Source organism: Dermacentor albipictus, chromosome 5 (assembly GCF_038994185.2).
Source record: "Dermacentor albipictus isolate Rhodes 1998 colony chromosome 5, USDA_Dalb.pri_finalv2, whole genome shotgun sequence".
Classification (NCBI taxonomy): Eukaryota; Metazoa; Arthropoda; class Arachnida; order Ixodida; family Ixodidae; genus Dermacentor; species Dermacentor albipictus.
In genome coordinates, this window is record NC_091825.1 from 115809467 (window position 1) to 115831114 (window position 21648).

General features: G+C 47.9%; 1 protein-coding gene across 8 annotated transcripts in view; it reads right to left on the reverse strand.

Annotated features, from left to right (window-relative positions):
- Nucleotides 1–2692: 2692 nt before the first annotated feature.
- lin-28 (protein lin-28 homolog) overlaps nt 2693–21648 on the reverse strand; it is a 227686-nt gene continuing 208730 nt past the window's right edge. For all 8 annotated transcript variants that reach the window (XM_065449334.2, XM_065449335.2, XM_065449331.1 and 5 more), the window contains 2 exons: nt 13159–13331; nt 2693–8993 (listed from right to left, as the gene is read on the reverse strand). In XM_065449334.2, the coding sequence (XP_065305406.1) occupies nt 8681–8993; nt 13159–13331 (486 nt within the window). In that variant the 3' untranslated portion in view covers nt 2693–8680. The remainder of the gene's footprint in view (nt 8994–13158; nt 13332–21648) is intronic.

Below are 21648 nucleotides of genomic sequence, written 5' to 3' on the forward strand. Positions count from 1 at the left end.
ACCAAAGCTTTCCAGAGAAGTGAGGGCACATGGCCGTACGGAGAGTTTATTGGGCTATATGCTTACCTTTTCGACCTGCAAACCAATCAGCGCCAGACGGTGTATTCATCTTGTAATTCGGAGTCAGCAATTGCGTTATCGTGGGGACTGATGTATGCGCCGCACCAACGCTTCTCAATTATTTTTTTGCCTATGTTTATATGGCCGCTGCACGACGAGGTCCTCTCTTTACGATATTTGCGCTAGGTGACTCCCACTCGCGTCTGCGAAGTTCCTAATTTCATCAGCCCACCTAGCTCTCTGTAGTCCTCGGCTGCACTTTCCTTCTCTTGGCACCCATTCTCTAAGTATTGGTGTACCGCTTGTCTGCCCTACGTTTTACTTGGCCTGCCCAGCTCTATTTGTTTCTTTATCCTGAAGATCGGCAATGCTTGTTTGCTATTTGATCCACATCGCCATTTTTTGGTCACTTTCGTTCCATCGCTCTTTGCAGGGTCCTTAAATAGTTCTAGACTTTCCTTGCTAACCTCCATATTTCTGCCTCACATATTGGCACCGGCAGAATGCAATGATTTCAAACTTTTCTTTTTCATCGACAACGGTATGCCTTCAATCAGGATTTGATAATACATACCGTATGCACCTTTCTTCTCACGGGCAGGGTCCCTTGCGAGTAATTTACCTAGATATAGTTTAGAACTAGGAGATTAGCAACTGAGACGGTTCCCATCTGCAAGCTGAGGGACCTTCAGTTGAGCTACTGGACTGCGTGTAAAAATATAAAGCTACTATTCGGCTTGTTCTAGCTCACGGGTAGACATGCTAGCCTAACCAACCAGAAAGTCGCCTACTAGAGAGCTTTCTTTTGTGGTTTAATCTCCACTGTGCACGATAGCCAAGATCCCGGAAATATCATTACAAGAAAGTGCCAGATCACAGCTATCGTGTGCCCATTTCTGCAGTTCCTCTGCGGGAGCTCATAGCAAAGTTATTGGGGCTTTATAAAGTTTACACGGTCTGTGCGCGCTGATATGGGAAAGATCATTACACTAGTAGTTAGTTTTCGTGCAGGCAATTTTCTTGTTTTATGTAGATAAAAGAGCATGCACCCATGCACCAAAAATAACAAGTGATAGCGTGATTTTTGTTACGGCCTTTATTCTCAGGCATACAAAGTGAAAACACGCTTGCGATCGTGTCTTCCAGATTTTATTGACCGATCACTATTTAACACAAACAGAAGTCACCCCGCGTTCTCACTTTAGCGCACTCACGGCAAATGCGTCACCGCGTTGTTCGTGTGCTGCAAACAAGCAGGTTCCAAGCCAGACGTGGCACAAAACCCACTCGGCGTTCCATAGCCGTGGACATCGGGGCAGAGGACACGGCCAATATAAGCGAGCTTCGCGCTTTCCCAATAGTGCGTCACTGCAGCAGAAGCTTCCGATGGCATCGTGCAACCAGAAAACGTGTTTTTCAAAGGTTCAGTGTTGCGTGTGTTCTTCGGACCGCACATTTCACTAGCCTTTTAAGAGCAATGGAATGCAGGCGGCTTCATTGTGTGTGAGAGAAAGCTACATGTGTTATGCTCTTTTAAGGACATTGATGAGAACATTGGGTTGAGCTGAGTTCGTAAGTTACGCTATTGAAACAATAGTAAAAAGTCACGGGGACAGTCCTTTCTGAAGCCAGGAAACTCAACGAACGACTAACGGTTCGCGACGCCGTCTTGAACGACGTGCAAGAGCCCCAAGTGACGTCACTGATTTATGACGGCGTCTGCTTGCGGCTAGTTGATCGTTGGCCGGTAAACAAGAAGATTATAACGCATTATAAGAGGACGAAAGAATGAGTGTGGTGAGTATTGACTTCTTTTTGAAGACAAAAAAAAATCGACAGCTGAACCAATGAAAATATTTTACAACTTGTGACGTCGCACTGACGTGGCTACAGTGTTTAGATTTGGTCGAGAAGTTCAGTAAGAGGCAAATTTATTCCCTTCTTTGCTTTCTACGTTTGTAACCAACCATTTATTTTTATTTTTTCCGTCGCGCCAACGAAAATAACAATTTCGCGAGTCTTATAAGGTGATTTCGTTTTGCTTCTTAAAGTGACGCTATATAGTGTCATTGAAGCACCGTTTTCGAGAGTTGACACACTTCCTTATCGGATTACTGGTTACTCTGCTTGCCGCGTCCAAATGCAGTGAACGCACGTTATCTAGTTGGGGAGTAAGCGGAGTCTCGAAAAGCGAGTCGATTAAGGCACAACATTGCTTCGGCGTGACGGAGTTGCCTGCGACTCCCTTCGCCATTTCAATGCGCGCCGCCTCTCGACTGCCGTCGAAGCATCACGTGATCATCCATCACGTGATCGTTCAGTTCTGACCGCCAGAGAACGCCCGGCCGCTTCCGCTGCAGTGCGCATTACTTGGAAATGCAGTGTATGTCGGCACGTTCCTTTTACCGCTTTTAGTGTGTTTTCAGACGAGTGAAATACCGTGCGTCTTGCACCTCTGCACAGATAAAAAAGAAACAAAGCAATTTGATTGCGAAACTATAGCATAATAACCACTCTTCGTAAGGGATTGTTCGCTGTATAAAATGTAGCACAACCAAACACGAAAAAAAAAGAAAGCACCGCCAAGAGTATATGCTTTCGCATATTCACCTTTCTATATAACAAACCAACATATAGTATTTCTCTTTATCTTTCTTTATTTCTCGGAAAAAAATGCATACAAAACACGCCATAATGCAGGGAAAGATTTGTTTCGCCCGTCTTTACAAAATATGGGCATTTTGCTTTTACTTGTTCACTTCTCCTTTCAATGATGTTTAACCTTGTGAGCCTTCGGCTGAGCATGATACACGCTCAAGCCTTCCTTTGCAATTGATTTCGTTGACGCGTAGTAGACCGTCCGTTATTTTTTCCTTTCTTTAGAAATGTCAACCGAACATTGTGCAAAGGTCCTCACAGCTAATTGCCCATTGTCCCCTTAATCTCTAAATACATAAATTAACACATTAACGGGTGTGTACGCAAGACATATCAGTTTGCGCACTCCGAGCATTACAGACGACCGCTACTCCTCTTTGGGCCTGCTTGCCTACGTTGCCGATAAACGTTCGAGTTCGAAATTTTTAAGCTGCTCTGTTACGTTACAAAAATAAAAAAGAAGTTTGAATATGGTGTCGTGCGGTGTGTGAAGCGAATCGCTGGCATAATTTGGAGCATAATGTTGCTGTCCCTAGCTCAACTTGCATTGGCGAAGTTAAATAATGCCAAACGTGTGAAGACGGAGCATCAGATTGTCATGACTGTTGCCTTCAAGTACGCGTTCTGGACAAATATTACTCAAATCGAATGTCCATTTGTACGAAAGGCACCCAGTCTGCAACAGTTTTTGCGCATTGCATCATTATATCTACGTCTTAATTATCCACCAAGCAGGCCAGAAGAGAAGCTACGATTATTGAGGAAACGCTCACTAGGTTTCTACCGGCACGAACTGGAACGCGAGCACGTATTTGTGTTCGCTTGTATGTTTTTTTGGTTTTCGTTTCCGGATTCCAGATGTTTACGCTGGAGATATACGCAGGGTTCAGGCTTTACCTTACTACAGGGACGGACCCGCAAACGGTAGTGCTTCTGGAGATAACTTGTGGGGCGCTGTGTTCAAGAAGAGTTTACTAAAGCTTTCCTTGGTTGCAGGGTAATCTCTGGAAAATAAACCAACGGTATTTTCGTCCCTCGTTCCTGTCAAGTCTTTGACGAACAAACGGAAGTAGTTGGAAAGCTTTACGCCAATAAGTGAGCTATTCGCACAATACGACGAGCTGCGCTTAAGGTTTGGCTGAATGCAACGTCACAAGGTCTTGCCAAAAATGCAGCTGTTCGCGGCTTCGCCCCTGGCATTACGATAAAGCTAAAACGCGTATACTTTCAAGCTAAATCTGTTCGCTGAAAAATTCCAGCATAGCACTGCCGCTTACAGCTACCGTTACCACCCTCGCCAAGTACAACTGCACATACGCTCGCTCATGCGTAACACGCATGCGCAGATGTAACCTGGTTCGTGCGCTAACGCTAACGTTAGAACTTTAACGCTACACTAAACGTATTATTAAAGCGATTAAGGCGCCACCGAACCCTGCCACAGCTTATCTATAGCAACTGAATTCAGAGCAGTACCACATCCCAATATGAGGTGACGACGCTTGAGAAGTTCGCCCAGACTTTTGTGCTGCTCGGCGTCGCAATGTTCGTGCCGGTGGAACCCTTTGTCGAGATTTCGAAACGTTAGTAAGACACCCCCTCTGTATTACATATATAGTTTGTTCCTGTTTTGGCCACCCATAAAGGTCTCGTTCAAGCACGCTTCTTGCGCCATTCTACACAGATGGCGCTGCGCGCGAGAGACCGAGACGAAACACCTATACAGTGGAGTCCTCTCATATAAACAATTTTACAACCTGTCTTCCGCCTACAGAAAAACGGTGTTCTATTATACACTCACAGGTTTGATTGGGTACGTGTGAATGCCCCAGCGATGCGGTACCGGCAGGGTCACATGGCAGTTGCACATACAATATATCTTTTTTTTTCTAACAAAAAAGAAAACGAACAGTACATAAGAGTACACAAACTAGAAAACCTTTTTTTTTCATTCTTAATCTAAACTATAATGATTGATCCTTGGCCTCCGGCTGAGAAATAATACCAACCACGTGCCGGGTATAATGCCCATCCTAACATGGAGAGGTCGTTGTAGTCGATTGGTCAGTATAAATGAGGGGGAATCATTGAGCATTTCATTCGCAAGGTGCTTGCGTTGGCAAAAGCTGTATACACAACCCCAAACCCCAAAGCGGAATAACCAGAACGCGCTCTTCTTCGTAAAGAAAGCAAGGCCAAAGTTTCGACTTTGATTTTTTTTTTCCTTCTGAAATCAACTCAAACATCACTTCGTGTTATCACTTTTCACCGGAGGTCAAGGATTTCAACTAACAAGCAATATTAAACTTTCAACGGACAGTTTGTCATCAACAAAGCCGGTCAAAGAATTGAACGCAAAGAAAGACCAGCTATGCTATATAGGGCGATGAAACCTAAAACTCGCACAACATTTCTAAGGAGGCACATAAAGAAAACGAGATTAAAGAGGCTTGTCGAATGATAAGCAAGTACACTTGCACTGTAAAGGGACATTGAAGAGAAAAGCACATTGAGCTCCATTAAGAAAATAATTTTTTTAACAAAACGCTGGTGGCGACGCCACTTCGCAGTTCCCGCACTAGTTCGAGGTGACGTCACGAATTTTGACGGCGCCAGCTCGGGTGTAGTTAATTTTTTTTTTATTGGCAGCGATACACTGCATTGTAGTCCAAAGGTGCCAGATGCTGAACCTAGCAGATTTCAAGAACAATCACTGAGCCACAGCTGTCCAAATAAGGAACAGGTAAACTTCAAAATGTATGACGTCACACTGACTTACTCATTGACGCGGGGGTTTCTTTTGGCACGAAATTCAAATAATGATAATTTGACCCTCATTTTCTCTAATACTAATCAACCTCTTACGTATACCACGAACTAACCAGGATATATATTTTAAAAGAACATTTTAAACGGATTCAATGTATCTCAATAATGTCCCTTTAAGGCATTAATGAAGAAGGCGAAACCGGCTTCGCTCGGTTGAAGCCTTAACACGGAGGGTCGTCTCTAGACCACAATTATAGACTTCTTTGGGATCGTTACTATACGCCCACAACGCGCATCATCACGCCATGTACGCGCACACACGCACACGCACACAAAATTAAGTGTTGTTCTCTTTTGCACGCCACCGCACACACAACGGCTCGGGAGAAGAAAGCAACAACCTCGTCGAGTCAACGAAAAAAAAAGAAAAATGAAAGAACGGCCTCAGAACGGGTCTTACACAGCTGTGGTCACCACGCAACAAGGTTTTGTATATAGTCTGTACAATTTACCGGCGCAGTCAGCGCGACATATGCACACAAGGCGCGATTGAATTACCCGGAAGATTGGCATCTTATTGAGGGCGTCTCGTGATAGGAAGTAAGCCCATCATCTTAAATGGAAACGTCTCGGCGAAGCATTCGTTTTCAGTTTATCTTTTTCTTCTAACACGTGGGTTTCCTTGCACGCTCATTTGCAAGGACAACTTTCGGGAAACGCTGTTTTTGGGAAAAGCCAGCCCGCATTGCATTCAACGACAGATTTATGTCCGCTTTTTGTAGCTATACGAAATGACTCGAAATCTAATTTTCGCCAGCATACACTCAATTGATTTCTTTTTTTTTTGGCACAGCAAGGTCTACACGTGCGAATATGCACAAGTCAGGTAGCAGCGAATCTTAAAGACTGTTCTGATAAAGAGCTCGCTATTCCTGCGAGCAAATATTGAATTAAATGATTGCTAAATTTGGAAATACAAAAAAGGCTACTTAAAGATAGCCCTCGTTCCCTATATTTTTGTCTTTAAACTATGGAAGCAAGGTTGAGAAAACATCCCGTCTACCAATCAGCGTGTTAAACGTACCGGGGTGGGAACCAAAGCGTGCTCTTCGAGCACCTTGCTGATTGCTATCTATAGGCCTGCAACACTTATGATAATCGTGTCGCTCTCCACTGTGTATATACCAAAGCAGCATGTCCCCGTGTGATCCAGATAGAATGCCCTGGTAGTGATATGTTGGAGCGAAAATGCACTGACAGGCACTACGAATCCTGTGCCACGTGACCACTTCGACGGCAAGCGCCATCACGATGGTCGCGTGCAGGAGCCCGGATGATTACCTCGTACACAACTGCGCTCACGTTAAGTCCTCTCAGAGCTATCGAAGGTACAGAAAGACCACGTAAGAAACTGCCTTGCATGCCTTGTTTGCACATACCTCTTAAGTACGGTATACCAACAGATGCTCAAAGTAGGTGTGTGTAGAGACACCATTGGAATGGTCTGATCCATTCGACTACCCGGTCCAACTCAGCTTTACAAGATAATCATTCTCTGTATACACCTTTTGTATTTTCGAGTCGCGCTAACAACCAGGTGTTTCCTAAGCAATTTCAGCGTTCGTCCTATTAATGATCGACGTGTATTCTACTCTTATGAAAATGCCAGAGCACTATGCAGTAACGCTGGTGTAGTTGCGGCTGCTTTGGATACGTCGAGCTGCCTTATGCGCGGTTCTCGGGCACTCTGTCTCATTGAGTGGTTTAAAACGGTGCTTCTGCGAACGAGTATCCATGGATCACTTAACAAGGTCGTTGTTTTGATTGTGCACGTATGAAGGCGGTTCCTTTGCTTTCTCTTTCTCCAATTGCGTTGGTGGTCGGTCACACATTCGTGGGGCCAAGGCTCCTGAACGCTTGCCAGGCTACGAGATAGCAAAACTGGCGACATCAACTAACGCTGACACTTCGCTGCGGTCCCTCTCCGTCTGCTTTCTCCAGATTTTGTTCGCCATTAAAGGGAAATGGTTTCATTCGCTTGCCCAGATAAGTTTAGCGCGGCAGTTGGTTGGCTTACTGCACGAAAAAGAGAAGGCGAGCCATTCTCTTTTGCGAGGTTGCACTGCTCCTCGAACATCTAACTAATCTTCGACAGTCGTCGCGCCTCTCAATGGAGTACGTTCACTCCCACTGGGCACAAGCGGAGTAGACGCATTCCAGCCGCGCGAGAATTACGGAAAATTGAGCTAAAGTTGGCACGAACGCTCACTCCTGCGTAACCAAATTATCAGCATACTGCGCGGTTTTCAGAGCCTACCTGGCAAAGTTGGATGAAGTGTCACGTGTTGAAGGTTCGAATGATAGTCTACAAGGTGAAAAATTGGCCGCCATTCAGCTACACGGATCTGTTCGGGCAACGTTGATTTTTCCAAGGCATACTTGAACGATAACCCCCTTACCCCCTCCCCTCCTCGGGCAGGGTAGCCAAAAGCGACTACTTGCCTTTCTGTACATACTTTCAATGTACTCATCAAGCTCCCAATCTGGGCCTCCACCAGTCCCGGCAGTTTCTATGTAGTAACCGAAAATTACAATCAGCCGTTTGAACTTTCTCGCGGCCACTGTCTCGTGCAAGTAACCCCGAGTTTCGAGCGTGAGTGATCTTTCTGCGAGGATGCGTAGCTGTCGACGCGACAGAAACAAAGAGCAGCTCGCCTGCCGTACCATCAGAAACAATACCCCATGAGGTACATATAGATCTGCGCTGACGGTGCCTTAAAGCTCACGCATTGGTGACAGGTTACGCGAAAAATGGAGAGCTTGTAGAAACATCGGACGCAAGTCGTCTAGCGCGCACTCGATGAATAGGCGTCGTAACCGGTGCTGCACATGCCCAAAGACCAAAGCACTGCTTGAGCTTCTATCGTGCGCAGGGCGTACACTAATTAGTGTCCGCTGTTTCTACGGCTTTTCCTCAACGAGACCCAACCTCTCTATACACGTTGCTTTCACACTCTCCAGTCCGCCGCGGCGAGTTTTCGCGAGCATCACGTAACCCGCAGCGCTGGGACTTTAGAATCTTAAAGAGGTGCCGCCTCGGTGTGTGTGTGTGTGTACGGGCCCGCAAAAAAGCGGGAACAAATAAAGAGGGAGAGAGAGAGAGACAGAGAGAGACAGTGCGAGGGGCCTCTTTCTACGCCTCGGCGTGTTTGGCGAGGGGCGCGGCGTCGCCATTGTTGTTGTTGTTGTTGTTCTCGGCCGCCTCGTCGGCCCCCGCCGCGGCGTTGTCGATGGGCTCCTCTGGAAGACTGCTGTCGCCGTTGGTGCTCGGGTGCGGCGTCGTCGTCGCGGACTCGACGGCGCCTCCCTTGGCGCGCTTGTCCTCGCGCTGCGGGCAGTCGGCGATCAGGTGGTCGGCCGACTTGCACTGGTGGCAGCGCTTGGGCTGCGGGCCCATGGTGCACTTGGCCGCGATGTGGTTGGCGAACTCACCGCAGTTGTAGCACCTGCGCGAGGGTGGGTATAGGGAGAATCATGAGGATAGGGGGCTTGTTGGCACGGCACATCTTATTATGCGAAGCATACTAGCCGCACAACCACGCTCTTCCTTGCTTCGCCGCGCACGGCCGCGTAGCTACCATTGAGGGTATGAGCCATTGTTCATTGCTGCGCGTCTCATATGTGGGCCTATTCTCTTTTAAGTTTGCTATTTTTCTTATTGAGTTGCTTCTATTATGCGAAGCATACTAGCCGCACAACCACGCTCTTCCTTGCTGCGCCGCGCGCGGCCGCGTGGCTACCATATGACGTCATAACAGCTGCAAAAGCGGAGGCTCAACTCGTGCGCTCGCTTGCGGCCGCGTAGCTACATAGCCGGGTCTCAGCTCGTGCGCTCGCCTGCGTGAGTTGTTTCTTCGTCTAGCCGAACCAGATATAGCCAAGCAAGAGCAGTTCACCAGACTAAACAGTGGTTCAACAACTAAAATAAAGGCTACTATGCTTCGCATCCTGGGCTTAACCTTAGCTAAGCCACCGCCATTTTTTGGTTGTAGCGCAGGCTGAACAAGGACAACAACAGAAAGCGCTGTGTGTGTGTGTTAGATGTGCCTTTCTGGTGTCCTTGTTCAGCTTGCGCTGCAACAAAATATGGAGAATCATCGCATGCACGTGGCTGTGCGGGTGTACGAGTTGCATTGGGATTGCGTCGAGCGACATACGCAATGGCTTTGGCACAGGCACAGCTTCGCTCTAACCCTAAGGGAAACACCATTTCGCGATAGCACAAGAGAGTCGTCGTTGTTAAAAAAAAAAAAATCTTAGATGGAACCACACTGCAGCACCACAAAGGTAAAGGGCTAACAGGGACACTTGAATGTAGCATTTGCAAGCACGCGCAGTCGCGCGCGATAGGATCGTTATCCCTGTAGGCTTAACTTAGCTGGCTTAGTTAGGATATTTCTTGGACTTCTTGGAAAGGTAGAGAAGAACGTTTCAGCGATATCAAAGTTGGTCTCGCTAGCTGCGTAACACTTGCTATGTTTGGACAAAAAGAAAGGAAGAAAATGACCTTTGCCATTGAGAACTTCCAACGAAGTACAGCAATTCGTCTGTTGATGTTACGTTGCTCAGAGAACAAACAAACCACCGTTCTTTACGCAATAGCCCCCGCCCCCGTACGAAGAAAAGTCGCAAAATCGACGTGGAGAGAAGAGACGCGAGTTCACGCGAGACTTACACTATCGCATGCTTTTCCCGCCAGCGACGCAGACTACACCAAGAACGCTCGAAAGCTAAGGTCCCACGCGAGCCTATGGCAACAGGACGGGTACGGCGCGGCCCGTCCTCCCTGTGTGTCCACTCGAGAATTCCTCGCGGAGCCGTTAGAGGGCTCGAGATTTATGGAGCCTTCGTCACGCCGCGATAGCAGACGGGAGCGACTCAACTCGAGAGAAGTGGAGGAGAACACGGAAACACAAAAAACGAAACGAGAGGTCGGGACGAAGTGCAGTGGCGTCGAGCAACGGAGCTGCTGTGAACAGAACAACAATCGAAGTTCACAGACAGCCGATCCGTGCATCGGAAGCACGTAGCGACAATGACTAACGCAGGAAACAACTAAAAACAAAGAGAGAGACAGAGAGAGAGAGAGAGACTCGGCAGTTGGCGCGAGAGCAAAGTGTGCCCAGAAAACAAAAGGTCATAATAAATAAAATTATACAAGTGGGTATGTACTGCGTGATTTTGGTCGTGATCGATGCGTCTACATTCGCACAGATCCAATGTCGACGGAGCCGGGCATCTTCGCACCCGCCTGCCTCGGCACAGGAGCGATCACGCGGAGGGACGCGAACGTCGGTGGCCTCCTCCATGTACGCTGCAGGCTTCGCCCGGGCGCCAATGCGAACACGACAGTAGTTTAGCGGCACCCTTGCGAGTCGTTATTTAGAGAACCCCCTCCTCTCCCCTTCTGTCTCTCCCCTCCCACTTCTCGACAGCCGATCGACGTGGAAACCATTAAACCGGGAACGAAACCGAAGAAGAGCCGCGCGATCATCATCAGCCGTGCGGAAAGCGCGCCATGCGGCCGCTTGTTGCGTGTCCGCGGTCCCCTGTTATCGCGGCGAGACAGACTGTAGTGCCGACGCGACCACGTGACTTGGGGGGAAAGGTGACGAGGGAAAGAAAGAGAGCGAGGGCTCGCGTGGCTTTTTGCTGCGCATACGTACACTTCACAAAACGTTATGAAACTTTAATGACGTGCTCTAGATCGAGTGCTGTTCTGTAGGGTATCCCGCGGTTGCTGGTTGTTTCAGGTTAGCTTAAGCGTCGTGAAAGATCACGCGTTTGTGACATTGGGTAAGACAAATAATTATATTTGTAGATATGCAGACAGGTCTGGCCTGCGTCTTGTGCGCTCTAAACTCTGCGCTGGTGAAAGGAAAAAAAAAAGAAGAATGAAAGAGGAGTGGAAGGCGATGATAGGATAGTGGCACGATTTTATGCTGGTTACCAACACAGCAGCGTACTTATGAACTATAAAAAATATAAATTATTTCCGATTCTATGCCTTTTGTGGTGATTAACCCTACCCGCCGCGGTTGCTTAGTGGCTATGGTGTTGGGCTGCTAAGCACGAGGTAGCGGGATCGAATTCCGGCCTCGGGGGCCGCATTTCGGTGGGGGCGAAATGAGAAAACACCAGTGTACTTGGATTTAGGCACACGTATAAAGAACCCCAGATGGTCAAAATTTCCGGAGTACCCCAGTACAGCGTGCCTCACAATGAGATCGTGGTTTTAGAACGTGAAATCTCGTCAATTGTTAAATAAAAACAATTAATCATCAGCCTTTCGCAATCGCTAAAAAAATGTTTGGCCCCGCCTCGCTTCGTCATATGTCTTAAAATCCAGTTCTTTGCTGTGCAGAAACTGTATCATTGTAACAGCTCTCAGTTTTACTTGCGCGCACAGGACGTCCTCAATTCTTTTTTTGCAAGTTCATTCGTTTTTTGTAAACGACCACAAGTACCTGACAAGCCTTCCAGAAGGCATTGTGTAAGGGGTGGGGGGATAAATGCGTTAACATATTCGTAAGGAACAAGAAAGGAAAATAAAAGCACCAGTACAAATAATGGAATATTCACGCAACGCAGTAGTATCAAACCTTAATACGATATTATCCCCGCATCTCGGGGCGCACAAAACCGGCGGTGGTTTTTCGGTATACCCTACACTCTAATCGTTAACACCTTTTTTTTTTTTGGTTTCCCTCGTGGTGATTCACGTGGCAAGAAAGCGACCCACGAAGCCTCGAACTTGCCACCCTTATGGCTATAACGGCGCGTTTTGAGGACAAGACACAGAACGAATGCATACAGGACAGTCGCCGATCCTTCTTTCCGTGTCCTGTCCTCAAAACGCATCGTTATAACCATGTTCCGTCAAGTCAGCAAACCAACTAGCCATCTAAGTCCGTTAATGGCCACCTATATACGCTCCATCTCGCCAGTCGTTTGCAGCACTGCAGCAGGTACGAGGCGTACACAGGCAATGTGCTTGCGCAGCGCAATATAGTTCATGGCGTAACTGTGTGATTAATGGCAGGATTATAGTTTTGTTCTTACCTGGTTTATGACACGTAACGGCGACGCGTGGCATGTTAGGACCTTTGCGCATGCAGGTCGTGTACCGCGAATCACCGCGACGGTCAAGAACATATACGACGCGGCGCGGATGAACACGTACAGGCGCCGACAAAAGTGGTATACTCCACACAGCGGGAGCCTGAGCAACGGCAAACTACGGCAAACTGCATCGCAGCCGCCATCTACAAGCAGCATCTGGGATCGAGACAGCCAATGGGTGCCTTTTATTATCTGCAAGCATGTCGCTTGACTCGTGTCAATGTTTCGTGCTTCAGCTCGCCAAAATGCCGAGCGATGCCGCTGCAGCAGCAATCTGCGTGGAGTATACCACTTTTGTCGGCGCCTGTACGTCTTGAGGGGCAATTCGGCATTCCTATCATGGCCAAGGGGCCCTGTGGCTTCCACAGTCCTGCAAACGACTTGTGAGATGAAAGTGTATAGGTGTGCGGTGCTGCGTGGTCGTGTGATCGGTATGTGGTTTAGCCACGTGACCTGGACAGCGCAAGGAATGTGCCCATATATACACACCTGATCTTTCGGAACCGCTTCTTGGACATGGGCCTCCGGTGGGACCCCTTGCAGTCGCCACCTTCGGGTCCCGACACGGCCGTGGCCTCGACGCCCTTGTCCGAGGCCTTGCACTCGAACTCGACCTCTTCGTCGTCGCCCAGGCTCCTGAAGCCGGACATCTGGATCACCGACTGCGGAGAACAAAATCCAGGCAGGTTTCGGTTACAACAAGAACAAGTGACAGTGACAAGAACTTTATTAAAGTGTCCTGAGGAACTTGATTGGGGGGAACCGAAGGCTCCCCGATCAAGTTGGTGGCTCCGCCCACGACGGGACAGGGAGGTGGGGACTCAAGGAAACAAAAATAATAACGAATATTTGATGAAAGCCACGTATCTAACTTTTCATTTCATAAAGACATCATATTGTCGTCATTGTTATCACCTTCATGGTCATGCGTCTATGTAATGTCCACTACAGGACGAAGGCATCTTCCAGTGATTTCCAACTACTCCCAGCGTCAGTTGACTGCGTCATAGGCCCGTAAATTGCCAAACCTAACCCCACGAAAGCACAGCAGACTGCCTATAGGCTACAGACTTATAGGCCTATAGGTAAAGTCGAATGATCAATCGATCGATCGATTGAGCAGTCCGAATCATGCGAATCAATCAATCAATCAATCAATCAATCAATCAATCAATCAATCAATCAATCAATCAATCAATCAATCAATCAATCAATCAATCAATCAATCAATCAATCAATCAACTAGGTCAACTGTAGGACAGAAAAGCCGCGCTGTCTCGTAGCTCGTAACCTAATTTAAACCTGCAACGTGACCTGTCCCCGTAAATTTCAGGCAATCGGCTGTGTTTGCCATCCATCGATATATGCTCTTTCATCATAGTGACATGGTTTACAAGTCCGACTTATTACGTGCCAACCAACTCCGCTAGTTTCCTCAAAACTTTGGGCCAGAATATCCAGTGACTCGAGCATGCGTGTGCTCTTAAATTGCTGCTGTCCTTCAGCCATCGCCTAGGTATACACAGGACACAACTTGAGGAACTGTCGCTGCCGTGTAACCATGCACTGGTAGGCTCCTGTCTGATTCCCTGGCCTCGGCGTTGCTCTAGACAACGAAGTCAAGGTGACCTCATCGCTCCTAAAATTTTTGGAGCACTCGATAGGTTGAAACGAAATGGTTTTTGCATTAGAAGACGCGGAATAAGAAAATGGGGGGAGGGGGGAGAGTGCAGGGCACGCGAAGCGTTTCGTGTACCCTGTACCCCACCCCTTTCCTTCGCCCGGTTATTCTAGCGCAAAAGCCATTTCGCGATGCGTAAGCAACTCGCCTAAATCACCGCTTTGAGTTTGAACGAGCCTCAAAGCACATCACCGTGATAACTTTCTTGACATGCGCTCTGACCCGCGAAGTTTTGACAAAGGCTGTACAATCCACGGTGGCTTGAGTCTCACCATCACGACTTGAAAACCCCATTCCTCTTTGTTAAAGTCGCTACTGCGTCAAACAACAAGCTACAAAACAGGTTTACTATATTGTGCAATTGCAACGCGAAACAAGTTAAGGCTATAGCTAGAATGCGTACTTTTCACTTGTCACCAATGCGTGTAATGTCGGCACGGTTTCGGCTTGTACCACGTGGCCTTGTACGCATTCAGGTAAGGCCTATTCTATCTCAGAATAAATGGCGAAGCGAGACCGTCCTCTCGAGTTATTGTGAAATGAGTTCTACTTTGCAATTACACGTTTCGTTTTTCTTTTTCGCGATGTTACATATGGCGAAGACTGCGTAGCATGAGGATCCTTAAATTCTTGTCCGGTAAGACTAAAGTGACCAACCTAAAGTTGGTTTCGGATCACTTACATGCCCCATATACATCTACCTGATATACACCAGTACAACGCCGAACGAAGCATCGATTTCATTATGTATAACTTCGAAGCGCGGAGTGATTTCTCACAAATTCATCAGCAGAGCTTGCTTCGGCTGCCTGTTCTGTACTTATTACAGGCAGCTCCGTACTGTGGGATCCGTTGTTGCTACTGTTGTCGCACGATAAAAATAGCACGCAGATACCAGCGACGAGATAGTGACAAAAATTATCCCTGGAAGCCTTAAGAGAAAGCTTCATCTTCAAGCTAACAGAATATCACATACTACATATATACTACGCACACACAAAATTATGTATGTATATATATATATATATATATATATATATATATATATATATATATATATATATATAGAGAGAGAGAGAGAGAGAGAGAGAGAGAGAGAGAGAGACAACTGAAAACATTATAGCGGTACAGCGGGCAGTTCGATTCGTGACGGTGGAGGAGCAAAAGAGAAAGAAGAAAATGGAAACTGCGTTAAGGCGAGAAAGACTATTTAGCAAGTCAACCTCCTTGTACCGTGAAAAAGTCAGCACTCTTTCTTTCATGACGTTCGCATCAAGAAGCAAAACACAGAAAACACGAAAAACACAGCAAAACACAACACCTCTCACGCGCAGACAGCTTACATTGCGGGAGCAGGTTCTTGCCCTCGAGCACGCGTTATACGTTCACATGCATGTTTAATTGGCGGGTCGAGTAAAACGCGCATAGTATAATCTCATTACGGTTAGGAACAACTCGAACGCATTATACAACTCGGGTAAGTTGTAGCTGTCACGCGAAATCTCGCTGAGCGATCGAACTACGGCACCAGAGTTGTACCCGTGGCCTGTCTCGCTCGTGCGTCGAACTGTTTGACTCCTCGCCAAAATAAGAAGGTAACGCGTGAAGGGAAAACCCACGATTAGAAAAAGCAAACGCTCTCGCGATAGGAAAACAGTTTCATTGCGAGAGAAGCACCCGAATCGGTAAAACAGAGCCGAATTTCGTTGTTAGTTTACGAGCGATCACAAAACTGCGGTGCGTACCTTATCGTCGTCTTCGTCGAAAATGAGGCTAATGTCGCTGACATGCCGTTTCGCACGCGGATGCCTCTTTGGCTACGGATCTTAATTTGTTTTAGTTGTGATAGCTGGATGTCTACAAACACTACGAGTGAATAAAAAACACGTGCGAGAAAGAAAATATTTATGACGATGCAAGCGGAAATATTTGTGCCGTCGTGGAGGATGCGGACGGAACTATATTCTTTTGTTGTGTTTAAACTTTCGTAAGCTGCGCGAGCGGAAGAAGAGGTGGAAGAAGTTAAGGAAATTATGGAACGTAAGATAATGCAGTGGGTAAGTACCATATCTTTAGCAGGTTTAGCGTAGTAATGAGAAGGCAAAAAAAGATTGTTTCTGCTATTGATCACGCGCTGTTCCTCGCGTAGTACACTCGTGTCATTAAGCGACCTGGCCGTGTAGAACAATCTCGTCGCGGGGGGGTTTCCCCATGTGATACACGCTTCCTTTCCAAGCATGCCACGTGGTAGGCTATAACATTTGCGTGGGAGCTTCCTCCATGCTTCGTGCAGGAACGAAAACTTAAACGCAAGGGAAAACTATACGCGATTAGCGCGCTCCAGAAAGCACGATATACGGTATAGTGCACTATACCGTATATCGTGCACCATGGTGAGCGAGTGTTTTTCATTCCGCCCAATCGGAATTCGGCCGCCACGACGAGGATTCGAACCTGCAACCTTGCGCGCAGCAGATGAATGTTATATGTCCACTGAACCATCGAGGTGGGTCTTGCGAAAGTTCGACGTCGGTAACATTTTTTTGTGCAGGACAACGTGTGATGAACTTTGAGCGGTGAGTGACTGGCGCGTAAGCGTATGTTTCAGAATTCACACTTGTCACTGCACTTCTACTATAATCGGAGCTTTCGAACTATAGGTCGCGTGTTACTACTAACGCGACTAAGAGTATAAACATTAAAAGGGAAGAAAAAAAAAAGCTGACCGCGGTAAACAAATTTTCATGTTCCCTCAGGATTGTTCGAGAAAAGATTTCTACATTCTAGGCGCTCTCACTTATTCATCGTAATTAGAGATATATAAATTCAAACCTCTCACACATTCCTGAATTAGGCCAATTCTCGGCCAATCGCCCAGAGTGGGTAGGTTCCATTGTTTTGAAGGTCGTCATTACCATCAACGACTTGACAACTGTCCCCTTACGGGAAGCGGAACCCTTGGACCCCGATCCCAGCCGACGTCAACCCGAGTTACCTTAAAAGCAGTCTTCTTCCTTAAAAACCGGAACCGTAAACATACCGGACCGGAGAGGCTATAATCGCTGTCAGGCGCCTTCACTGCGCTTGCACATACAAATTATTTTCATGTCTACAAATAACAATATCAAGTATAGCAGCATTTCGTCCACACCATCTCCTCATCAGCGTTCGACTGCGTCTAAGACGTCTGTAAAAGCACTGCGCGCCAATTAACACTCTCCAGCGCCAATTAACACGCAATGTCAGGGTTATTACGCACAAATCATCATCACCCTGTACGAATGCTCGCCGCGAGAGAGTTTTCTGTTATAAAAAATACTGTGAGTGAACAATGGCGCTGCGATCATTCGACTACCCGCCGTGGTGACGCAGTGGCTATATGACGCTGTGCTACTAAGCCCGAGGGTGCGGGATCGAATACAGGCCTCGGCAGCCGCACTTCGATAGGTGTGAAATGCAGAAACACCCGCGTACCGTGCATCGAGTGAACAAAAAAAGAACCCCGGGTGGTCAGAATTAGACCGGAGTCCCCCACTACGGCGTGCCTCATAATCGAAGCCGTCGTTCGGCGCGTAAATGTCCAGAATTTCATCCCAAATTTTTGATCGTTCGGCTACCACGAGAATGATATTTAGTATGCATGGACTTGTCTATCGTGTTTGCTTGCGGCTTCAACGTCTTCGCGAAGTCATTTATTACGCTTTAGCTTTCTAAATTTCCAAGCACTAATATAGTTCTCTAAACACATCGAGGCAATAAGTATATGTACACATGCGTAAATCATTGCCGATTGTTGCATTTAAGACACAATATTTCGATGAAGACGATCAATTTGGAAAGTCGCTTGAAGCTGCGCAGAAGAACAAAGTTTATGCATATCGATGTGCCTCCTACCATTTCCGTGCGCGCTCAACCGTCATGCTGCATTTCCCATAGACTCTATAGCGCCAGAGTTTCCTCTAGTGATTTTTGTAAGAAACTCCATATGCTTGAAGCGCAACACTATAGGAGTCTGGCACGGCGTCGTTGACCGTGCGGTCGTTTCTTTCGGCCGAACTCCGTATGTACAGTCGACCAAAAAAGTTTACGGACCAAGAGATCTGACAAAAAACTGAATATCTCCTCAGCCTCAAAACACAGACTGTTATTCCCATTTCCAGCCTTTTGTGGCACATGCGAACAACATTGTGATGCACAACTTTACTGGGTGCTTTTAAAGGCTGCTCGTATATTTTGAATTTTCTGAGATCCACTGGTCCGTAAACTTTTTTGGTCGACTGTACATAAGCCGTAGAATTGCTGCATACGTTTCCATTTGTCCGCCGCCGCTCGAGGTTATTAGATTTGCGAAAGTTCCGGATGGGGGAAAAAAAGAAGTGATGAACGCACTGATCCGTCCGGCGGGTGGGTGCCGTATACGCAGCGGCGGCTAACACCACACAGCGCGGGCCTAGCTGTGCCCGACTCTCGCTCAGCGAGCGGCCATTCGCGGAAATGGAGCACTTCCGGGGGCGGTTGTTTCAAAGTTCCGGTCACCACATCCGAGCTCTCCGCGGGAGGGCCCACCCCGCTCAGGCGGAAGCCGGCGAGACTTTCAGTCTCAGCAGATTCCCCTCGTCGGCCCACGCTCGATTAGGGCTCAACACCAGACCTCGATCGTGCACGCAAGCTTCACTTGTTTTCTCTGGTGTTCTTTCGTTATACCGTTTTCGTGCGGCAATGTGTGCGTTATTAAGAAGCGAAACTGCGAACGCGTACGTATGCGCATGCGCGACAAGCCGTATATAGCGAGTAGTAGTCGGAGAGCCTTCCACGGGGCTAGAGGCCTAATCGGATTCGACCGCATCGTGAAGGCCTGGCAACCCTCAATTTATCTCCTTTAAGAAGAGGCGCCGTGTCAGTGTGTCTCCACACAAACGATCCCTCAGAGGGCAGTAACGGTTTCCGACAGTACCCTGCCGCCCGTCTCATTAGGTGCTTAGAACGGCGAGTGAAACTGTTGGATAAAGAATCCGCTAGGGACAAATAAATGCAAACGCTAATCAAGATCGCTTGCACGTTATGTGGGTGTGCTGTAGAGGTCAGGTAGTTCTTGTGTGCCCGCATATATGTATCGCCGTTTACGGAACACCGGGACACAGGGGACACGGACGGTGGCAGCAGCGATGGTAGTGACATCTTGTGGGGATTCGTTGAACGACGCCGTTTTAGTCGAAGGAAATTCGAGGAACCGCTAACTCGTGAGTATGTTATTAACAGCTTCTTTACGCCACCAGCATAAGTTGCACGGAGCAATATAGCTTTGCGTGCTAGTTGAACTCGACGTAGCAAGATGGCGCCTGTACAGAACTGCTGAAAGAATTCTTGGATTTTACGTGCCAAAACCACCATTTCATGGTGAGGTACACTGTAGTATAGGAGAGTCCGGATTAATTTTGACCACCAAGCGATCTTTCACGTGCCCCCAATGTATGGCATTCGGGCGTTTTTTTGCATTTTCACCCCCATCGAAATGCGGCCGCCGTGGCCACGGCATTTGATTCCGCGACTTCGTACATAGCAGCGCAACACCATATATAGCCGCTAAGCCACCGCGGCGGATTACAGTGCTGTTGTTGACGTCTATGTTTCCCGTGGCGGTATTCGGTAAATGGTAATTCGTGATACGCTTAAGTTGAAGCTCTGTGTTGCGAAGGAAATGGCAGATTCAAAAAAGTTCTCCCTCAAGTAGGAGTGCGTTCTCAATGCCCGCGGCGTTCTGGCGCCTGCCACTGATGAAAGCGATGAATTGATTGATTGATCGACCAGAATGGTAAAGATGCAATCGCCATGGCAATCGCTAATCACTTGCAGCGCTTTCCTATAGAGAAAAGTCTGTGAACGCGGGCGCGGGGCGCTATAGGCGGCGTCCAAATCCAGCACTCAGCCAACGCTATACCTCGCAGTAATAGAAACACATCTCGAAGACGACGCTTTTGCAAAGCGTTCGCGCCGGAAGCAAGTGCAGACCTGAAAACACGCCAGAGCCGCCATGTTTTAGACAACACTTGTTTCGAACAATGCAAGTTCTGGTATGCTGTCAAACTCGCCATCTGGTCAACTCTGATTGGCGGACAGGACCGCTACACCCTCTCTGATTGGCTCAAAACGCAAACACTCGACAACGCGGAAGAAATTGTAGACAGCGTCCAGAGAACCACCTCCGAGCGCACGACAATGCGCAGAAGAATCATGTTTGATAAAAAAGAAGGACTCCTATATTCTTTCTTTCATCGTTCTTTCTACTTTATGTCGCGGAATGGTGTGCAGGTAAATATATTACAACATGCATGGAGAAATTGAACACGACAGAAGATGAGATCTCAGTGTGCTACATTAATCGGCTTGTTTACTGACTAGAAAGATGTAATTAAGTAGCGGTGCAATAAGTGGGGCCGGTCATTTATGCCGAGCTGTGCGGCGGGTCAGTGTGTATCTTCAGAACGTGCCATCAACCGCTGTCTTTTAAATTTTACGGGGCAGTAAACGACATGAAGCGGGCGCGTGTACAACGAGAAATCAATGTTCTTACGCGCGCAATCGTACCGACTGGCCGCAAAGTCCCAATCCCATTCTTGGTCCACACTGCGGGTCTGACACGAGCGTGTGCCGCCCTCACGACCACAATTCGCACACGCGGGGTCACTGAAAAGATTATCTGTACCGAACATAAGCTTTATACCGCACAGCGCCACAAAGCTTCGATCACGTCTCTTTCAAACCGGGACCTTCAAGTGGCGCCAATCAGGATTTAGAATCGTCCGTAAGGACGTCGCTATACACCGAACTATATAATCCCTGAACGCCGGCGACCATACACAGAAAGCGACCGCGCCAGAAGAGTCTGTGGGATGGGTGCGATCCGATACATGCAGCGACGGTGCTGTAAATGGAGATGGGAACTCGCATGCGGTCTGGGCGCGGACACGCGGGTACTGTATCTCATCTTCGTCAAGTCCCTGCCAATCTTGGTTCGAGATCGCACCCGCGCGCTCAGGCCGCCGGTCGAAAGCATTGCGATGAAAACGTCCCTCCCGTCACGGGCCCGCCGCCCCATGAGACGTAAAAGACTCTCCAGAAGACGGCTGGCTTGTTCGAGGAACAACGGACCCTGAGGAGAACGTAAGCTGAGCACACAGGCGCACTGACATGGCACAAACGAAGGCACAGACGAACGCACAGTCGGGAGTGACGGGGCTCATCACAAGGTGGCAGCACACCACAACGGCGCGGTGGTCACTCGCCGACAACGCCACCCC